This window comes from Phyllostomus discolor, chromosome 2 (assembly GCF_004126475.2).
Source record: "Phyllostomus discolor isolate MPI-MPIP mPhyDis1 chromosome 2, mPhyDis1.pri.v3, whole genome shotgun sequence".
NCBI lineage: Eukaryota > Metazoa > Chordata > Mammalia > Chiroptera > Phyllostomidae > Phyllostomus > Phyllostomus discolor.
In genome coordinates this window covers 98,793,510-98,814,777 of record NC_040904.2, presented here as the reverse complement: position 1 = coordinate 98,814,777, position 21,268 = coordinate 98,793,510, and the positions used below count along the sequence as shown (strand labels likewise).

General features: G+C 44.5%; 1 protein-coding gene across 1 annotated transcript in view; it reads right to left on the bottom strand.

Moving 5' to 3' along the window:
* ARHGAP31 (Rho GTPase activating protein 31) overlaps positions 1–20,975 on the bottom strand; it is a 106,535-nt gene extending 85,560 nt beyond the window's left edge. The window contains exon 1 of the mRNA XM_028504564.2: positions 20,051–20,975. Coding sequence (XP_028360365.1) covers positions 20,051–20,150 — 100 coding nt within the window. The 5' untranslated portion in view covers positions 20,151–20,975. The remainder of the gene's footprint in view (positions 1–20,050) is intronic.
* Positions 20,976–21,268: the final 293 nt, after the last annotated feature.

Here is a 21,268-nt window from a genome sequence, read left to right as displayed (position 1 = left end):
GGAAGGGAGGACTTTTTAACAATGAGTCTCAGGATAGACTATATCAGCAGCACTGCTTATTTGGAAAAGGCAGTTTTTTGGTGCAATGTGAACTGTATGTAAACTAAAGTGAGGCGCAGGTCATTGGACCAAGAGATGGATGGCCATTTCATACTGGAATGTAGTTTAGCTTGTTTTCACCACTTCTCTTCTCTTCCCCAGAAATACTTGTTCATTGAATACTTGTTCATTATTACTAAATTGCACACTAGCCGAGTTTAGTTTTTGAATTTTTAGACAGTGATCTGAATGTTTAAGTCAAAATTATTGTAAGTCAGAATGATTCTACAGTATTCAATTTGGAGTAGGCAAGACTACACAGTTCTAGCTCTCTTAGGAAGTCTAAGTAAAATATGTAAATAGTTTTTTTCATTTGGAAATTTGTTACCTTAGACAAGAAAAGAGGAAACTATCTTTTTTTTAGGCTCTGTGAAACTGGGCTGAATTACCTGATCAGTAAAAAGTATCTCCTCATTTTCTCTAAATAATGTGAGGTTCAAGAAAAATCAGGCTAACCTAACCTGCTCTACAGAGTGGGAGAGTCACTTTTTTAAGGCAAAATTCAAATTATTAAATGATATTTTAAAAAAGAGATTAGAATACAAGTCCTCTGTCACTAGTGTTGTTTTTAAATTAGTCTTACTACAAGAGTTACTATTCAAGAGTTCCAGCAGACATAATTCATATAGATTCTCAATCTTAGCCAGTGAAAAACCATTGAGACCTAGCATTTGAAAACTCTGTAGTAACAGCTGGGTTTAGTTTCAAAGCTTCAAAATTAAATTGAAAGAGGGAAAGATCCTAATCCCTCAAACCATCTGTTCAAAGAATAGAGAAAAAAAATGACAATCTTCAGCTGGAGAAACAACAATGACCCCAAGTCTATAAATCCCTTTCCTATTCACCGTTTCAACAGAGCCTCACAAAATCCCTGTGAAATCCATAAAGCAAATATCTTTATCCTCATATTACAGATAGGGAAACTGAGGCTCCTTACTCCCTGTCACACAAAGCACCCTTTGCAAAAGCAGTTCTTCCACCTGTGTTGTTCACTTCAAAAATTCTAAAGTTACTTTACTATACCAGCTTCCAATAGTGTTTTTTCTTCTCTCCTCCCTCCTTTCTTCCCTTCCCTCCCACATTAATTGGGATGCATCAGTAGTGCCAGAAATTATGTTGCAAGTGTTCACATAAGTATTTCTACCCGAAATGGTAAAAGGCTTATAACTAATCATGGAAATCTAGCGAAGTTAATGCCAGCACTGAATCTCTGCCCTATTTCTTTACTGTTTCCATTCAAAATGGAAACTTCACATATCATATCAAACTCATATCAAACGTAAAACATCACATTGCATATGGGTGCTGACTTTTTTGTTTGCTTTTGGCCAAGGAGCTGACTTTGTATGCATATTCTGCAGGCTCTTTGTGAAATGTCTTATTCCCCCCCCTCCCCAGAAAACTAAGTGAAACACAACACTACACCTGAAATGTCCTGAGAACAGTCTCCAGGGCAAACCTAAGGGCAACAGATCTGAGAAAGGAAGTGTGAGGAGTTCAGGAGGAGGCAAGGGAGATAAATGGTTGGCTGGCTGCAAGACCCTCAGACAAAAAAAAAGTTTTGCTGATTTGCAGATTTAAGCAGCAGTGGTTTTCAGATTTACTTTTTTAAGCATTAAGTGTTGTGTTCAGATAAATTTCACCGTGAAACATAAAACAAACAGCACTGAAGAAAGCAGACTGCTCCGTTTAAGCAGGGTGGGACGACTCTCCAGGGCCCTCCCTCCAGGCCTCTCTAGCGGGCCTGCCATGGGAAAAGCATAGCACAGATTGAAGGTTATTTGACTTTAAATACCTCTCAAAGATAGGCAGGCAATCCCAATTTCTTAGGATTTAGGATTAAAATATGTGTCCCCAAGAAACCATTTCAGGAAGAGCCCCTAACTCAAGCCCACTCCAACCCAGAGGGTTTCAACAAGAAGAGTCGGCTGGTTGGGACACCTCTCCTTCCAGGAAACCTGGTTAACTTCACCTGCAAAGCTGACAATCTACCTGAATCTACAGGGGGTGTGAAAATAGAAGGTTGGGTTTGCAGGGAACTGGCCGGGGTTGCTAGATTGTTGTAGGCTGTGTTAAGCTTATCCAATCCTAAAATAACAGTTCCGTTCAGAGAAAGTTATTCTCAAACACATAATCTCTCAGCACTGTACTAGGAATTTAATCATACTTTGTATTACTTTAAGTGCTTCACTATTTTCTAAGCACACTTTTTCTGCATACATTATCTTGTCAGATCTCCACCCTGTGAGGCAAGCTGGACAGGTATTATATTATCTCCATTTTACAGATGAGGAAGTTAAGGCTCAGAAAGATGAGAGAATTGTACACAGTCACATGACAAACACATAGGTCTTCTCATTCCCTAAGCCAGAGGTGTAAACATGCAGGCTATGTACAAAAATCATGCGTCATGGTGAGCAGTAAGTAAAGGCCACAGATTTGGCGTTACCAGTTCTGTGTCCTTGGAGAACATCAGGGTCCTCATGATACAGCAGGTAAAACAATTACCTGCTGCATCTGACTCACAGGACTGTGAAGGACAATTGAGATGATTTGGTGAAAGCACTTTGTAAGTACCACCGAAGGGTTAGTTACTCCCCACTCCTGTCCCCCAGCCTTGGCAGGTTTTCTGCCTTTCTATTAACTTGGATTTCACTTTCACAAACCAAAATAAAATTTGTCTCACACTCTCTCTTGGTATTGTGTAAGTCTCTTATAAATATCAGCTGGTGGAGAGAGTAGCCAGCTAGACATACTTTTGTACAACTTCAAGCCCAAACACACTCTCTCCTTCTCTCTCTTTGTCCATTTCAGAGACTCAAGGATACATTACCAAAGATTCCCAAGACTGCCTTACCCTGAATCCCAAGCAGTAGCCATAAAGGCTGTGGGTCCAGCTGAAATGTTAGGGAAAATCTCAAGGGGTGTGTGCCTGCCATCAGCACAGGCCGCGGGCTTGGTCCTCTCCTTGGCAGGATCAGAACCTGAGTCTGGCACATTTCTGAGAGTGATCTGTTCTCTGCAACCAAGTTCCTAGGGGATGACTCTGTGAAGTCAAATGGCAATTTCATCGTTTTTTAAATAGGGATTCACAACTGGGTCTAGGCTCTATACGGATGAGGGCCTCACTCAGGAGACTAAGTTGCGGGTGACAAAAGTTGTTTGAGGAAAACAAAATCAGAGCAAAGAAAGTTGGAATAATTTAGGGAATACGTATGTTTTTATAAAATGAAAATACCTTCCTGTGTTTTTAAAGTAAAATCTTTATACATGTTCATCACTTTTTTAAAAATTCAGGCAACACAGCAGAGTATGCACAAGAAAGAGAAGTGTCCAGAGAAAGCCATTGTTAATATTTTGAGTATATTCTTCCAGACTTTTTCTTACATATATAGTTACCAAAATGGATTTATACTATATATGCTATTTTGTAAACTTTTTAATTTAAATACTGTTGAACACATTTCTGTGACAGTAAGTATATGTTATCCTTTTAACCATCTGTACTATACAATAAAAATACTTTTCTCAAGCTGTGTGGTAGTCTTATGAATCCTCCTTCTGTCCTAAAGGCAGTATCATCTGGGCCTCTTATCCCCTCTCAGGGATCCCTGATGTGGGATGGTTCTGAGAAACATACTGACCTCTTATTTCAGGCCAACACCAAAAAGCAGCCAGACGCATCACCTGGCCAGCTGCATCTTCTCAGGCAAATTATTCTCCTCTCCAGGGCCCCAGGCTCTCTCTGTGTTAAATGAGAGATTTGGGTAGCAATTTTCTAAGATTCTTCCAACTCTAACACGACACATTAGCTTCTAATTCATTTATCTCTGTGTGTGCCTTTGGCACGGGATGTTCCTGGCACAGAGTGAAGGGGCAGCCTTGGGAGCCCCAGCTGTGCACCTGCATGATGCACTTAGAGGCCCTGAAGAACCTTTGCTGGTAGTGGATGGCTGGAGCTGGCAGGGCTGGGGGAAGCACCAGGGTGTGTGGGAGCGTTACTTTAGGGAAACAGCTCTCCTGACTTCCTTCCAGTGTGGTGGTTGGTAATGTCTACAAGGAGGCATCAGATTCACAGCAAATCAGTAAACACAGTCTTCGGGGCCACTCTGCCCTTCTTGAGATAAGTGTTTAAACTACAGGATAATTATAGTAATTGTCTTCCATTTTAAAATCCCTTTGCATATAACATCTCATCTAATTCTCATTCCTGTCTTTTTTGATGAGGAAATTGAGATTTTGAGAGTGTGATGATTTGTCTAAGACCAGATGACAATTATTTGCTGAATGAGGACTCAATCCTAAACCCCACCAGTGGATTCCTTTTTTGTCTTCACAGTCTCCACATTGGATATACACAGACACGTGACAGATGCACACACATGTGCAAAATATCCATGCATCACACACCCTTCTGTCCCACCACCAGCATTGTCCTTCCCTGAATCCATCTACTCACTCAACACGTCTTTGAGAGCATTATGTAAGGCACCAGTGATAACATGATGAAGCAGGAGACATGGCTCCTGATCTCACAGAGTTGACCCAGGGCCTACTCTGCAGAGTCTAGCGACAAGGTGGCAGCGACAGGGTGGGGGAGAGACTGGTGCATTCAGTGTGACAAGGGCAATGGCGGGAAGGAACAGGACAGAATGGGAACACATAGGAGGAGCACCCAGCCCTTCATCATAGGGCTCAGGAAGGTGTCCTGAAAAATGAGAAATCCAAACTTAGACCCAAATGATGGTTTGGAGTTGGCAAGACCTGCTGTGGAGCTTAAAAAAAAAGTGAGAGAGAGAGAAGAAGTGTTCTACACAGAGAGGGGAGCATGTACCAATGCTTGGCAGCAAGAGGAACAGACTGCTTTTGAGTAAGTACGAAAGCACAGTGTGGCTAGGGAGATGATCAGGTGTGGAGGTGGTGTCCACTGAGGCTGCAGAGAAGGCAGGTGTCTGAGTGTGATGGGCCAGTAAACCTTGTTGCTATTTATGGAGCCGATTTTGTCTTGAGAGAAACTGGGAAGCCATTGCAGGATTTAGTGAGTGACATTGGTGATGACCCCTTTTTAAGACATTCTCCTTTGCCCACTATAAGAATCTATGGTCATAACTGATTTCTGATCCTACTATAAGACATACTCAAGCCACATTTTTTACAAAACTATAGATATTCAACTTTTCACGTTCCAGCTGCCACCTATGTTTCATTGGCTTTTGCCAATCACCCTGGGTCTCTGAGGTCTCTGCTGAGTCGGCTCGGATGACCAGAGCATTATGGTCAAGATGCCATGGCTATGCCAGTGTGTGGACCAGATAGCTTCTAACTGTTCTCTGCTCCTAGCCTCAGCCTTAACCTGAGTCCTAAGTTCCAGCTGACAGAGTATGGATTGACAAGCCAACATCCCTCACACATATTGGAAAACAGTGTGAAGTAGAATGAGAAGAATGTGGGCTAGCAAATTCCACCCTCATCATAAGCAAAGGAAAGCAGTATTAATACTCAATACAGATAACAGTAACTGTTAATGAAAATGAGGCATGACTCATATGACATATTCAATAAACACTAAATTAATTGATCAGTATTTAGATGAGAAGAGAAGCCTTACAGGAACTTGTAAAAAGGGTAAGGTTCCTACAGAAAGAAATGTTTAAATAAATTACAGTATTTTATAAAAAGTATATATATATTTGCTTGTATATGTACAGACTATCTACGGAAAGCTTAGAAAATTAACATTAGTTGCTTCTGGGGAGAGGAACAGGAGGATAAAGATGGGGATAGTAGGGAGATTGTTTTTATATATTTTGGACCTTGGGAATGTGCTATATGATTTAAAAAGTAAAAGTAAACTAAAACTATCAATTGATCAGAATCTCATATGGTGATTAAAGAGATTGAGCTCTAATTACAAAAAGGCACAATGCTCCAAGATCTCCTGTTATTTAAAACAGCACATGTCAGAACACATGTATGTTGTAACTTTATGAGAAAAACAAAGAAAATCATTCTATGTGTGTATTTTTTAGTATATACAGTGAGGAAGTTCTCTGTGCTACTCAATACAGTAGCATTAGCCACACGTGGAAATGCAAATTTAAGTTAATTAAAACTTAAAGTTAAGTTCCTCAGTGGCACTAGCTATATTCCAGGGCTAACAGCCACAAGTGGCCAGAGGCCGTCATACTGGACAGTGCAGACAGAGCACACCTCCCTCGTTGCAGAAAGTGCCACCAACAGACCTGGTCCCGATGAGTCCGGCCCAGATTGTTAACTGATGATGGCACTGCAAGGATGTGAGATGGGACTTTGTACTTTGCAAATCTCTGTATTGTTCGATTTTTTTTTTTTTACAATTACATTTTATTAGGGAAGAGAAGAGCTTGTACCTGTGGCAGGGGTTTATTCCTTATTAAAATCTCATCCTGCATTTTGTCATTACTCCTGCCAGTCCACCCAGGAGTCAAGGGTGGCAGAGTTTTGCCAAAGGAGATATTCTGGGGAGGGGTAGCGGAGGCAACCATGGTGAGGCGTGAACACAAGTCTGAGCGAAGTCCTGCAGGGAGCAGCTGACCCCCGTGCTAGTCTCACTCCCTTCTGGGCCTGCGCTTTCCAGCCACAATGGACAAAATCAGTTTGAGTGCCTGCCAGCAGAGGCTGAAGTATTTTTAGTTTTTGGAGTTTTGGAAGCTGGCAGGGGCAAGGTAGGCACTGGACAGGGAGACCCACCTCCAAGGGACCCCAAGGTCTCCTCATACATGGGGACCTGAGAGGCTCAGGAGGACACTAGTCTGAGGGCATAGCCATTCCATAATGGAATGGGAGCATGCAGGGCCAGGCTCAGCAGAGCACCCAGGAGAGGAGTTAGTATGAATAATAGAGCTGATATCTGTTTCATGGTTTCTTAAACTGGAGGAGTGACAGGAATGAAGAAGAACTCAGAAGAAAAGGAGGCGGGATGGAGTGGAAGACCAGTAAGCGGGCGGGAAGAAACACTGAACAATTTTTCACCTCAAATAAAACTTGGATATAAAATGTTAAACATTGCTCTGGTTATCATCCACAAGACAGAGAGAAATGGAATTTCCTAAGATTATAAATAGATGGAACAAGCTCAGAAACTCTGGGGTCTAGCTGCTTGGGGCATCTCATTTCTCTTCCACCTGCAGGAAGTTTATTCCTAGGCTGGGGTTCAGTTTTTTCTCAACAGCCACAGCAAAAACAGCAGAAAGGACACAGTAGCTATAAATGTGGCTCAAGATTCTTCTTCCTTTATCATTCTGTTATTTAAACTGGCACATTTCATCACTCTTGTTTTTCCTAGATTATTTAAAATGGTCATTTAATAAGCCAATTGTTCCTATAAACCTCGTCCAGGCTTCGCCCTTGTTCTCTTTGTTCTTCTTTTAAGAATGCCGATCTGGCCACACTATTTTACACCCCAACACCTTTGCTTATATACTGTTCCTTCTGTCTGGAATATCTTCCCTTCAGGCAGAGATGACTCAGATTCCATTCATCTTAGAAGACCCAGATCCTCTGAATCAGAATTAATGTCATCCCACAGACACCTAACACACAGATAAACAGAGAATGGCCCCAGTCTTCAATGAGCTCATTTTCTTTCTACTCAAAGGAGGAGACAATTTAGGAAGCTGTGACAGTGGCTGTAGGTGAGAGGTAATGAAGTTCTAAACTTCACCATCCTGATCACCTTCCTAAATATACACATATGTCTGTGTACAAGCTTCCATTTTCAAAGGGAGCACTGAGAAATGAACTCAGATTCAACCATGAGGAATGTGGTGTGAATCCCTCGGTCCATATGCTCTGCCGCCTAAGAGTGTGCCAGATCTACCTCATTCAACCAAGTGTCCAAATGAGATTTGTGGAACAAAGAAATGGGCATTTGTGAAATATCACATGGGCCAGTGAAAACCCAGGCCTTATTCTGTTCCATCAATGATGGAAACAGGCTCACTTGCCAGATGTATAACTCTCCTGAAACACAGGTGGGAACTACAAGTTTGGATGGCTATCACTATGATTCTAACCTCTTGCCATAGCCTTTATTTTTTCCTTTCAGTCCTGTGTTTAGGTTGTTTTCTTTTTCTAAGTACTAAAAAAAGAAAAGAAAGAAGCAAAAAAAGAAAAAGGTAAAACTTAGAAAGTTCACCACAGTCCCACCCCAGAAATATTTATCAATAGATAAGAATCCTTAAAAAGATAGGACAACTGTAACTGAACAACAATAAAAAAATTTTTTAAATGAAAACAAATTTCTTGTACCAGCCCTGGCTGGTGTGGCTCAGTGGACTGAATGCTGGCCTGTGAACCAAAGGGTCGCTGGTTCAATTCCCAATTAGGGGCATATGCCTGGGTTGCAGGCCAGGCCCCCAGATGGGCGTGCACAAGAGGCAACCACACATTGATGCTTCTCTCCCTCTCTTTCTCCCTCCCTTCTCTTCTCTCTAGAAGTAATTAAATAAAATCTTTACAAAAATGTTCTTATACCATATGTTCAAAAATAAATGCTAAAATCCCTTCATAATACAAAAAACAAGTATCTATAAATAAATAATTGAATTAAAAATTAAAAGAAAAAAACTAGCTATGCATTCAACCAAAGAACATAAATAATTGTGTGTATACAAGAGAATTTTTAAAAAGAGAAGAAGGCTCAAGGGATATATGTGAACCTTGGAATATTCGTTCTCAGCTCTCTCAAATTCCACATCTGTAGCAGTATTGAGGAACCACATTCTGAGTGATGAAGCTGAAACAGCATAAGATTTCCAATTACTACAGAAATAACCATGATTAACACTTATGGAAGGTTCACTAAGTTCCAGGCAGTGCACTGGTTCATTTCATACTCAACCCCCATTCGATAGGTATTATTACTATCATAATCCCCACTTTATAGATGAGAGGTTTGGTAGCTTGTCCATGGTCACAAAGCTAGCATATGGAACAGCTGGGACTTGAGCCCAGGAAAACTATCAGCAAAAAAGCCACACGCCAACCACGTTATTATGCTGTTTCTCAGAGGAGAGGATAATTGATTTCCCTAAACTGCACCTATTAAGGCAGAAAAGCAAACTAGCAGAACTGTGAAGGTTTTTAAAAATAAGGATTGAAACAAGAGGGCTTCCTGAAAATTCAGTAAATTAAGACACCCCATTCCCATTAATAATTTTAACAGATTGTTTTCACTCTAAATAGGAAATGTTCTAAATGCTCATGCTGAAAATTTGGGCACTATACAGGGGTGAGCAAAAGAAGGTTTACAGTTGTAATGCAAATAAATAATAAAATAATTAATAAATAAAATAATAAAGACTAACACAAAAATGAACTGTTTCATGTACTCACAACTGCCAACTTACTTTTGTCCACCCTTGTAAAACAGTATAATGAAGAAAATAAAAATCATGTAGTTTCACTTAATTGCTTCTTTCTACAGGCTAACTCAATGTTTTACAAAGTAGGCCAAAGATATCAGAATCACTCAGAGCCCTTCTTAAAAAATGTGGATTCCTGGGCCCCACCTCAGACCTACAAAAGCAGAATCTCTGCGGGACTGACCTCAGAATGTTGTCATGCGGCTGCATTTGACAGCTCTCAGCTCTGTCAACTGCAGACCCCGTTCAAGGGAAAGGCATGTTCTCCACAGATCCAGATACTATAGGACCCGTGCACACGCGCATTTGAAACTTTTATTAGATGTCCATTTTGTGTCAAGAAGTCTGAAATGGAATTTAAAGAGTATTCCTAACACTGCACTAAATTTAACTACTATTTTTAAAAATAAAAACTACATTTTTAGTCCTTCTTATGTCCAATAAAGTTGAGTATCACTGCCCAAGGCTGAGAAAGAGAGGTCCAGAATTCTTGGGCCCAAAACTTAAAATTCATACTCTCCCCCAGCCCCCTTCCCTGCAGGATGCCTCCCCGCTCCCCATCCTTTCCTTTTGGAAACCAAATATCTTTAGGGACAGTACAGAGAAAGGAACTGAGGAAATCATGTCCCATTTGAAAGTCAGCCTTGGGGTGAGGGAAACCAGATTACTTGCTGTGTGTATTTTCCTGACCTTCAGCTCCTCATTCTGTGTCCTGGGTCTGAACAGCTTTCATGCAGCCCCTGAGAGCCCCTGACAGGTTGTCCGTCCTCAGCCCTGGGCCTGAGTCCGAGGCCTGCACCTAGCTTTGCTTCTCCAGAAAGCAAAATGGCTCCTCTCCATTAACACCAGGCCTACGTTCTAGCTATTAGCCAAACAAAGGATTTTCCAAATATGGACCCAAAAGAGCACGTGCACTTTGAAGGCCATAGTGAAGCTTAAATGACTAAAACTCATTAAAAGGAAAGCCAACAATCATCGCCAAAAGCATGAATCCTTAAAGAACAGAACAGCAAGACAAAAGCCAGAAAGAGGAACAAAAATATGCATTGCAGGGGAGGGGTAAGCAGGGAGGTGTAGATTTATGTGGAAGAGTTGACATCATTGTTTCCCAATAATACTCAGCATGCCGGAAACAGATGGGAAAGAAGTGGTGGAAGGGACTACTTATGGTAATAGGGCATGCTCTCGGTTCAGAATCCTGCTGTTTGGAACCTGAATGTTCTACTTTGAAAAACTGGGGATGGGAACTCTATTGCCAGAGGTTTTATCGAAGTTTAACTAAGTCCTACTGAACTTATCACTTTGGCAAAGTATAGCAAAGGGGAGCTGTGCACATCAGACCCTGATTTACTACCAGCCTAGCTATACATGTTTGGGTCCAGAGGAGACAAAGCCATGAAAGGGGAGTTCAATGTCAGACAGACAGGGTTTGATTCCTGCATCTCCCATTTCCTGGCTGGACGCCATTAGGCAAGTTACTTAACCTCTCTGAGTTGGTCTACATATATACAATGGAGGACAAGACAAATTTCCTCAGGCAGTGGGGAGAGGTCAAGGTTTCCCATTTATGCCATACAGCAAGATTTAATCAAGAAGCATAATTAAGGTCATCACTTAATATCATTTTTTACAGTGTTACCTTTTAACAGAATCCCCCATTCTCCTGCCCTGAGACAGGGTACAGACTCAGTTAAACCAATTGCCACTTGTATTATCAGCTGTCCTGCCTGACAGCTTCTGTCACCCCAGCCAGGGTCCCCCTAATGGAGTCCGGCCACTGTGAGCCAAACCTCTACCCCTCCCTCCACCCCTGTGCAAGAGGGTGTGCCCAATTTCAAGTGTCAGGCAGCACCATCTGGCTTCCTGTCTGCAGAAACCAACCACCCCATCTTCCCATACCTCTGTCACCCCTCACAGCCAGATGATGTTTGTTTATCATTTTGTGGATTTCCCCCCTTATAAACAACCCACCCTGTCTGCTGGCTCGTTCACTCGGCTGCCTCACAGGTTAACATCCTCTGCTTGCACACTCTCCAGAACCCTCATTTCATTCTTCTTTTTACTTCTTTTAGTTCTTTTTCCATCTTACGACCCTGAGCACACTGGGCTGAGAGTAACTTGAGAGCATCTTTGGAATTCAACATGTCTAGCATATTAGAGTCCTGTTAAATATTTGTTGCATTGACTTTGAAGCTCTGCACAAGATAATTTCTGAATAAAACATAAAAAGAACCAGGGAGAGAAATATGCATAATTATACACATTAGCTCAGCTGCCTTTCCTGAAGGCTACAGATTTATTTATAGTTTGCCAGAATCCTACCTTATATGTCAAACTGTTTTCTGGTGTCTATAATAGTAAGAGCTGGTATATGTTGTTCTGGAGGGTTGATATTCACCCCTCTCCGTCTGGGGGTGGTGGACAGGGGGTCCCCAAAGGCATCCTGGGCCAGCATCTGGTCATGGGTGTGGTACTTGGGCCTGGCACACATCAGCCAAGCTTGCACTAGAAAAAAAGAATGCCTGAGACTCGATCCCAGAAACCCAGTTCATACCAAGAATGTAGTTCAAGAATGTAGTTCATACCAAGGAGTAACTGATGAGGCTCTAGGAAAAAGCAGTGTTTCTGGGGCATCCTGTGCAAAGTTGAGCTCAGTTTCTATCAGGGAGTAGCTATGAGCCTTCAAGGGGAACCTTAAACAATCTGAGATTCCTGATATTTCAGCACATCAGCAATGTCTCTGGGCTGAGATTCCTAGAAAGGATTTAACACCGGCTTCCTGAGCAGGAAACAGGGTCAATCAATCAACTGTGGTGTGCTGGCCACAGACAGGGCTCTCACCCTGAGTGGCAGAGTGAGCTTCCAAATCTGTTTGAGCTGCCGAATGGTACCTGCCTTCAGTGGAGCTCACCATCGACTTGCACACACACAGCCAATTAGAAAACAGAGTGACAGGTAGAATGAAGACCAAATTGGGTGCCTCTGACTCTCAAGCAGCAGGTGTTCCAAGAGGGAAAAACTGTTGTGGTGGCAGTGGGCGGAGGGGCCTGGGAGGAAAAGGGGGGATCTGGTAGGACTTGAAAGCTGGTAGGTTTAGAATGCATGTGTGGAAAGCACCTTTCAGAGGATAAAATGTTATGCAAATGTGAGTTGCTATTATTTCTATTAATGATTTAGGCTGGGGGAAGGACAAAGGGAGAAAAAGCTATTTTTGCAGGTTTGCCTTTTCTTTTTTTTCCTTTTCTTTCTTTTTTTTTTTTTTTTTTTACAAAACTGTAGAGTAAATGCCAAATTATGAAATATGCTATTCTGGGGGATTGTGTGTTCACGTCGTGGCAGTCAGATGGATCCGGATTTAAATTCTGCCTTTCCTCTCTCTATAATCTTGGCAAGTGATTTAACCTCTTCCACCTCAGTTTTCTCCTCTGTAAAATGGCAATAAAAGAGACCAATTTTACAATGTTCAAAATACTACTTTTGTGTATAAACTGGCTAGCACATAGTAAGCAATCAATGCAGGTAGTAACTCCACTAATAAAAATAACAAGCAGATCTGATTTGAGACTCAGCCTTCATATTTGGGGCCTCTTCCTCCCTCTCCCTTGAGCCATCCAGAAGCCTAATATTGTTATCTTTCTTTGTTAAAAGTTCTTCTTAGAAAAAAAGTCTAGTACCAGTGCCTGTTCTCTCTCTCCTGACCTTCAATCAATGCGTTTCCCTCAAGGGTCCTTTGTTCTAAATCCTAGCTAAAATTGCATGCTATGGGGAGGAGTAGAGGGACACAGGGACTACCTGGACTCCTGAAGTCTCATCAGGCTGTGGCCCCACCTCAATAAGGACCTGAGGCCAGGCCGCTGAGGGAGGAACACCAAGACCAGTTAAACTCAAGTGTGGCATTTGTGTTGGGGCATAGTGGAAAGAGCTCAGAAAACTGGGTGGAATGTGCACCCATTAGCAAAAAGAATATTAATTTGAAGGGTGGGGATAAGTAGGAAAATGCCTCATTGGCTTGAATACATGGCAAGCAATGAGTGAAAAACAAAGCAAAGAAAGAAAAAAGTAGCTCCACATTGCAGGACTCCAGACTGAAGGAACCAGGCAGAGGGAAGCAGAGAAGTGGAACCCTGCCACCCCATGATGGTGGGGCACTCAGCTGGGTCCATCTGTGCTAGAGGGTATGAACACAAAGCACCCCAGACCAGAGGGTCTATCATTGCTCTGTTTCAACAATAGTTAGCTAGAATATCTAGTGGAGAAGGAGGGGGGCGGGGCGTGCTTTTTATCCCCATACTGAGTCCTGGATCTTTCAGCCCCGCCCTGTTCTTCTACCCACTGCTACAAAATCCCAGGAAACATTCTGCGGTGAGGTGATTCCCTGAGACAAACAGTCCTCAGCAAATACTTCAGAACTGCCTCAGTCAATCAGCTTCTGAATTCAGAATGTATTCTCCCCTCCTCTCCACTCCCACAGAAAAGGTTCTCAGGCTAGTCCACAGATGTCTAATGGAATAGGGGGAAAACAAAAAGAATGCATGAAAAACTATAGCTCTAACAGCACTGGGGAGCTCGTCTACCACTTACAGCACCATCTGTGGAAAAATGTATTCCTAGTTTCAACATTTCCCTCTGCCCAGCATAAGACCAGGCCTCCAGCTCTCTCCTGCCCCAGCTTATAGTCTACTTGGCTTCAGGGCAGGTCTGGGTAACAGGGGAGTGGGCTCCCTTCGCAGCCCCAACAACTGGGCCTCCTGAGGCTGGAAGGCATTTGGGTGGCTGCCAGTGGTGGTGGGGAGGGGTGGGGAAGGGGGAGACCACGCCTGTGGTCAAGGGACTCTTGGCAGAGGTCTGGAGAGTGGGCAAGGAGGAGGGATGTGGGCAGGCGGAAGTAGCTGTTTCTGTTCTGTGTGGGTTATTTGTCATATCCAGGCTATACAGAGTAAGTCGCAGTTTGGCTTTAGTTTGCTCCAGGTTTAAAGTCTCAATTCTCCTCTTTTGGTTTTTCCTGTTTCACTCTGGGAGCCCAGATTTGGGGGTTCCCCTCCACACTCAAGCACACGAGGTGGTTGTTCTGTCCCCGCACACTCCAACTCCAGGCTTTATCTTCTTTTTCAGTTCCCTGTGGGTCCAGGCACGGCTGGGCTTTTTTCTCAGATCTTTCTGAGGGCCCTTTAGTTTCATTCAGGTTGACATTTCCTTCTTCCCCTATTGTATGGCGATGGTCTACTCCCCGTGGGCCTGCGTGAACTGCCCTCTCCCTTCAGTGGGCAGCCCATCTGCTTTCTCTTGGTGACTGATTAACCCACCTGACCACATCCTTTACTTATGTCTTTGGAGCTCTCATTCATTCAGTCATGAGTGGTAAGTAGTTACGCTTGAGCAAGCCCAGGGAGTGAGGATAGTAAGAGCTATATTTGAAGCTTATTATATGCATGCCCTCTGCTAAGTGCTTTGCCCACATTAACTCATCTTCACATCAGTCCTCCTATCCCCATTTCACAAATGTGGAAACTGAGGCCCAGAGGGAGTAACTAACTTGCTCCGAGGTCACTCAGCTGGAGGCAGGCAAAGTTGGGATACTATCCCAGGCAGTAAAGTTCTGGAACCTCTAACCGAAGTCCTGGGTCGGGGGCACTTGGGTTGGAAGGATCAGGGAAGGTTTCCAAAAGCAGCTGAGACTCAAAGGATGAAGACTTAACCAGGGAAGGTGTGATAATGAAGCACCAGGCGAGATTTGGGAAGGAAACAACTAAGCCAAAGAGAATGCCCAGCCCTGGTTCTCCATTTGTTAAATCTGTTTATCTTGAACAGAAAAATATTTCCTTTCTTTGCTAAGATGTTGCTCCTGTTTATGTTTGGGTCTCTCCTCTATTTAATTGTCGATAAAAGCTTTCACATTTTTCTCCTTTCCCAGTCATGACAGCCAATTTCAGAGCTTAATTCATTTCTGAAAGTTTCTTCCCATCCCTTAGACTGTAAATTTCTTGGATCTTGGGGGTACGTGTTTCTTTCTTTCCCATAGTACCTAGCGCAGTGCCTTAATACATATCAGTGAAATAAATGAATAAACAAAATGAAAGAATGATTTAGCCTCAAAAACGTAGAACAGCTACATTTAAAAGTGCCCATTGTCTTATCCTTGTTTTCTGAACTTATGGGGCTATCTTACTTTCATCAAATTTAAAATTATATTTATAATGGGCATTTATGTACTTGCTATGAACTTTCTGTCATCCCTCAAATCAAATGTTATTTTCTCTTTTTTTTCCCCTTTTTCAATCTGATAACAACTATGAAAAAATCTTCAGGAATATAAAGGCTCACAGTTCTCCCCTGTTTGGTGTGGCTCAGTGGGTTGAGTGCTGGCCTGAGAACTGAGGGGCCACTGGTTTGATTCCCAGTCAGGGCACATGCCTGTGTTGCAGGTCAGGTCCCTGGTTAGGGGTGTGTGAGAGGCCACTGATCAATGTTTCTCTTGAACATGGATGTTTCTCTCCCTGCCCTCTCTCTAAAAAAAATAAATAAAATCTTTTAAAAAATGGGAGCTCACAGTTCTTATCAAATGTTCAGAGGGTACATTTTGAATGGTCTAGGCTACTTATCTGAGGAGAAATGTTCTACAAACCTCTGCACTGCGAGCAGGAGTTGTTAACTCTGCCCACATTTTAGAATATCTAGTTTTTATTTTTTAAAAGATTTTATTTATTTATTTTTAGAGAAGGGGAGAGAGGGAGAAAGAGAAGAGATATCAATCAGTGGTTGCCTCTCGAGCACCCGCTACTGGGGACCTGGCCCACAACCCAGGCATGTGCCCTGACTGGGAATTGAACCAGTGACGCTTTAGTTTGCAGGCCAGCACTCAATCCACTGAGCCACACCAGCCAGGGCAGAATATCTAGCCTTTAAAACATACCCATGTCAGGGCACCAAGAGACTCTGATTTAATTGGTCTGAGCAGGGGGGCCTGGGCATCAACATTTTTTTAGGTTCCCCGTGTCATTCTTCTAATGTGCTGCCATCATGATGAACCACTGGGCCAGAGCAACATCACTTTTTACCAGGGTGTTAGTAAAATGACAAAGATTGTTTGCAAGGGTGAGAGAGTCTTCAGTCCTTAGAGTGGGGCCAGCAGGAAGGCAGAAGAGCTTTACTGACAATGCTCTCTCACCAGTCCCTTGACCTCTCCCAGCCCTGTGGGAAGACCCAGCGCAACTGGGTCAGAGGGGAGAGGTAAGAAATGCCTGTGAGTGCAATCTGGCCTTCACCCACAGCCTCCCAACCATAGGCGACAAAATGATGTAGTTTTCAGTACATAGCTGCAAGCATGGGCCTTCGTATACCGTCAAAAATAAGGAAAAGAAAACTATTTTCAGCATTAACAGTGAGGAAGGGACGATCTTTTCCCCTCTATTCCAGGCAGGAAAAGAAAGTTATCTGGTTCCTAGGGGAGAGCTGGGGGTTGGGGCAGCAGCCACCCTGCTGAAGGGGAAGTAAAAGAGGCTCCTGCCAAGTTGGCCAGAAGCAACTTCTTGCCATTCTTGGGCGTTCTCACCAGGCAGGAGAAAAGTGGTTAAATAAGCAAAAGGGGAATACTATCATTCCCATCAGGCCTGTGTGCAGCTAGGGATGATCAACAGCAGGGTCTGAACTTGGCATCTATGTGAATGCCCACAAAAACTGTATACACAATTTGAGTGTGTGTGTTTTCCTAAGGAAAAGGGGTTCTGTTTTTCATCAGCTTCCTAAAGATTAAGGATGACAGCTGGCCCTGAGCAACATCCGCTCTAAGCTGAACACCTATTTGTCACCCACACACCCTGCCCTGTCAGACCTGTCCAACTGAAGGTAGCAGGGCTGGGGCACAGCGAATCCCAGGAGTCGATGGCATTCATCCCCCATGCTCAGCCTCAGGGTTACCTGCGCGCAGCTAACTGTCACCAGCTTCGTCCTCCACCGCAACTCGGGCCTTTCCTTCCCTGTCTAAGCACAGGGCCTCCCTGGGTTTCTTTGCACTTCTGTCCTTCCTTTCTGCTTTGTTCTCCCAGACCCAAACCCGTTTTTCTCTGTCTCTACCCACATCCATGATAGTGCCCTTGCCCTACAAGGTTAAGAAACCATGACGTCAGTATTCAGAGGTCTTCCCCAGCCTTCTGGCTCCTAGTTAACATGATGACTTGTTGCCCTCAGGATTCTGGGCTGAACTTTCAAGGTGGTGAGCAAAGTGGCAGGGCCCAGGTCAACTTTTCCTCCCTAGAAGCAGAGTCCAGGCCTTGGACTTACTTGTCTATTAACCAATACATGTTTCAGAAAACCCATAAGGCGGATACATTGTTTTAGAGAAAATATTATTAGCACTGACTTTGATGCTGCACTGTAACAAAAAGAAAGAGACAACTACCTAACTAGATTTAGATATGGGAATGAAGAAATCCTAATTAGTTTCATTTATATAAGCACTTTACTGTGTGTGCCTAATTCCCACATGGCGCGGTGACGCATGGATCTTTAAGTAGGTCAGTTTCCTTTCATTTCAAAGCTGAACTCTATTCAGGTATGTCAGTCAGTCTTCAAAGTTTGCTGATCCCGTGGCAGGGCTGTCTGCTTTCAATTTAGGAGGAAAATCATTAGAGGAGAATGTTGGCCTAGACACGGAAGCCAGGGAGAGGAAAGGAGCCTGATAGGCCAGGGCCCTCCGCAACCTTCACGATTAACTGTGTGACCTTAGGCAGGTCAGTTTACCTCTCTGGGCTTCCTCCCCTCCTCCCCAGGGCAGGGAACACCGGGAACTGGTTTTCATTTTTTTTCTTTAAGCAGTAATCCCATTCTTTTTTTCCAAATGAAACATATATGGAATCCTAAAGTATAAAGCAAGTGAAAGAAAAGCTGCCTAAGGCTGTCTTTGAGGTGTCTCCACAGAACCCTGGGTTCCCAGCTCATCCTGTGATCTATGACATTGTGAGAATGGGGGCAGGGCAGCCAATACCCCCTTGCAACTGCCACAGCTTTGGAGGGAGGGCCCAGCATAACACCCACAGCGTTGAAGGGGGCATCTCAGGAGCACTGATAGTGTACCTGGATGGTAACCTCAAGGCCCCTGCAAAAACAGGTGGAGGGAACATTCATTCTGAATTCCTGAGGGTAGTGTTAAAATGTATACTTGTGCTCTCGAACCTTCAAAAAAAGAAAAAAAAACCCTCAGTCCGAGCTGTTTGATTTCAAATGTTCCTCTCCAGATTGTGGGAGAGGAGGAAATGAATTGACTCGGTTATGCCTCACTTTCAAAAGAGGCAGTTTTGAAACCTATGGTCCCCCAAGCTCTAAAATACTAAGCCATTTGTCCTAATGACACAGCAGGCTCTGAACTCTAGAACACCGCAGGAATATCACACCACTGCAAATTACTAGGTGGTGCTCAATCTCTAAAAAAAACGGAAGTGAAACAAAAGCCTTGCACTGTTTTCGAGGTGCACATCTGATATGAGCTAATCACATCATTTTTGAGATTACTTTCCTGGAGGCAGAATTATTCTGCACAGTTAAGCAGCCCTACAGTTACCCCTTTTGTTGTACCTATGTATAATAAACACACAACCCACATAGTGGACGACTTTCTCTCTCACTGAAGTTTCTGGAGACAAGGCCTTTTTGTCACGGGTAATTCAGGGCCAGTCAACCTTACAAAAGGACTCATTTAATGCTCAATTTCCCCAACTTTCCTATGATTAAACACTTCTAACCTCAAATGCTTTTATTGTATTTTACATTATTTTCTTTCCCCTCCCCCAACAAATGTTTGAATTGTCTTTACTCTGCAGGACTCCCTCTATTTTTTTTTTCCAATCTGACCTTGGAGACAGAGACCCTCTCCCTTTCTTTTAAATACCCTAACTAAACTATTTTAAAATCAAGGCCCTCTGACCTTTTCACAACACTCTTCTTGTCTTACACACCAAATGCTGATCTGAAAGCCAGGAGGAGGTAGAGGGTCTGGGGGGCTGGGAAGAGGACGGAGGGAGGTTCTATATATTTGGCATCAGTTCAGAAATTCAGAAAATGTTTGTGCAACCACTCCCCCAGCCAGGATCCACCGCACCCCCCCCGCGCCTTCCAGCACATTAATAAAAAAAGATGTGAGCGATGAAATTGGAGAGCCTAGGAGGGACACCCAAGGTGGTCATAATTGTGAATGCAGCGAGGCCCACTGATAACCACCCCACAGATCGAGCCCTCATCCCTCCTCTCTGATATCCAAAGTTGCCGATCAAGACCTCTCCAGTTCCCACCCCCACCCCCATAAATAGCCAGTTAAACGGGAGCAGCACCGCCCATTAACGGCTTCTGTGAGACAAACGGAAGGACTGACACTACCTCTGCACGTCGGGATGGCAGCGCTTTGCACCTTAAGAATCATATTGTTCTTTAAAAAAAAAAGTAAAATGAGCACACAGGCCTGGAATACATTAACTTGTGAGTTGACTCGAACGCACCCCAGGAGAGTCCATCTCTCCCTCAAACAAAAAGAACGGGATAGAAACGGGAAAGCACATTACCATCTTGTCCTGAGCTTTCCAGATACTCGGTCAGGTCACAGCCAAAGGCGCTGGTGGCTCCCTTTCGTTTCAGCTTCTGCTTGGCACCCTTGTTCTTCATGAGTTAGTCCCAAAGAGGCTGCCCCTCCGTGTCCCCCTCCCCTCTGCTTGGCACCGCGCCGAAGATTGTCTCCGGGGTTAGATCACCGGCTGCAGCGCGGCTCGAGGGGGCCGCATGGGCGTCCAGAAGAAGTTGGGCCCGGGGCTGTGCGCATGGACCCCGCGGGGCGGCGCGGAGCCTGAAATGCACCGCGCGCTCCTCCAGGGCCGCGGTGCCGGAGGCCGTGCAGAGCTGGCAGCTGCGGGCCGGCTCGCTAGGGAGTGTCACTTCCTCACTTGGAGTCTCAGGGACTTTCACAGGCTCCTGAAGTGTCTTCGGCTGTTTTCCTCCGCCGGGGAGGAAGGGCGAGCTTGGCTTTCCGCCTTTCTGGACGTCCCGGGCGAGCGCGGGGAACGCGGCGGCCGCGCGGGGCGAGGAGACAGTGCGGGGTTGCGAGGGTCCTCTTCCCGGCGCCGCTGTCTTGCCCTCAGACGGCTTCGGTAAAACGAAAAGCAAGCATCCTGTCTCTCTCACCCGCCCTCACGCCTTCCTTTTTTTCCTGTCTTACAAATCCTAGGATCATCCAGCTCAGGAAACGCTGGAAGGAAGTTAGCGAGGGAGGGGGGCGGAGGGTGGAAATTTTTGGCAGCTCTGTGCCTGTGAGAGCACGGAGCGGAGGAAGTAGGTGGGTGGGTTGAGGAGTGCGGGGTGGGGGAGAGAACGCGCTCCGGCTCCGCGCGGAGTTGCTCGGCGACTCTGGAGACGGCCGGGCAGCTTGGAGTTGGGAGGAAATCGCGGTTCTCCGAGGAGGACCCGCCGCCCGAGCCGCCGGCTTCCTGCGCCACCGACTGCGCTTTGAAGAGGCAGGAGGCGGCGCGCGGGCGTTCTGGGTGGCGGGGGCTAGGTGGGACCGAAAAAAGTCCTGCCTTGTTGTCATCCTCCTTGTCACCGTCTCCTGGACACTTTCTATTTCGGTGCCTGTCCTCTCCCACACAAACCCTTAGAGAGTAATGACAGAAACAAAGGCAGGGATTCCAGCAGAGAAACTTGACAGGGCGCGGTTTCCCCCGGCCACTCTCATCCTTCTCTCCGCGCCCAGGTACCCCCAACTCAGCCAGCGCTCCTCCCACGTGAGGGAA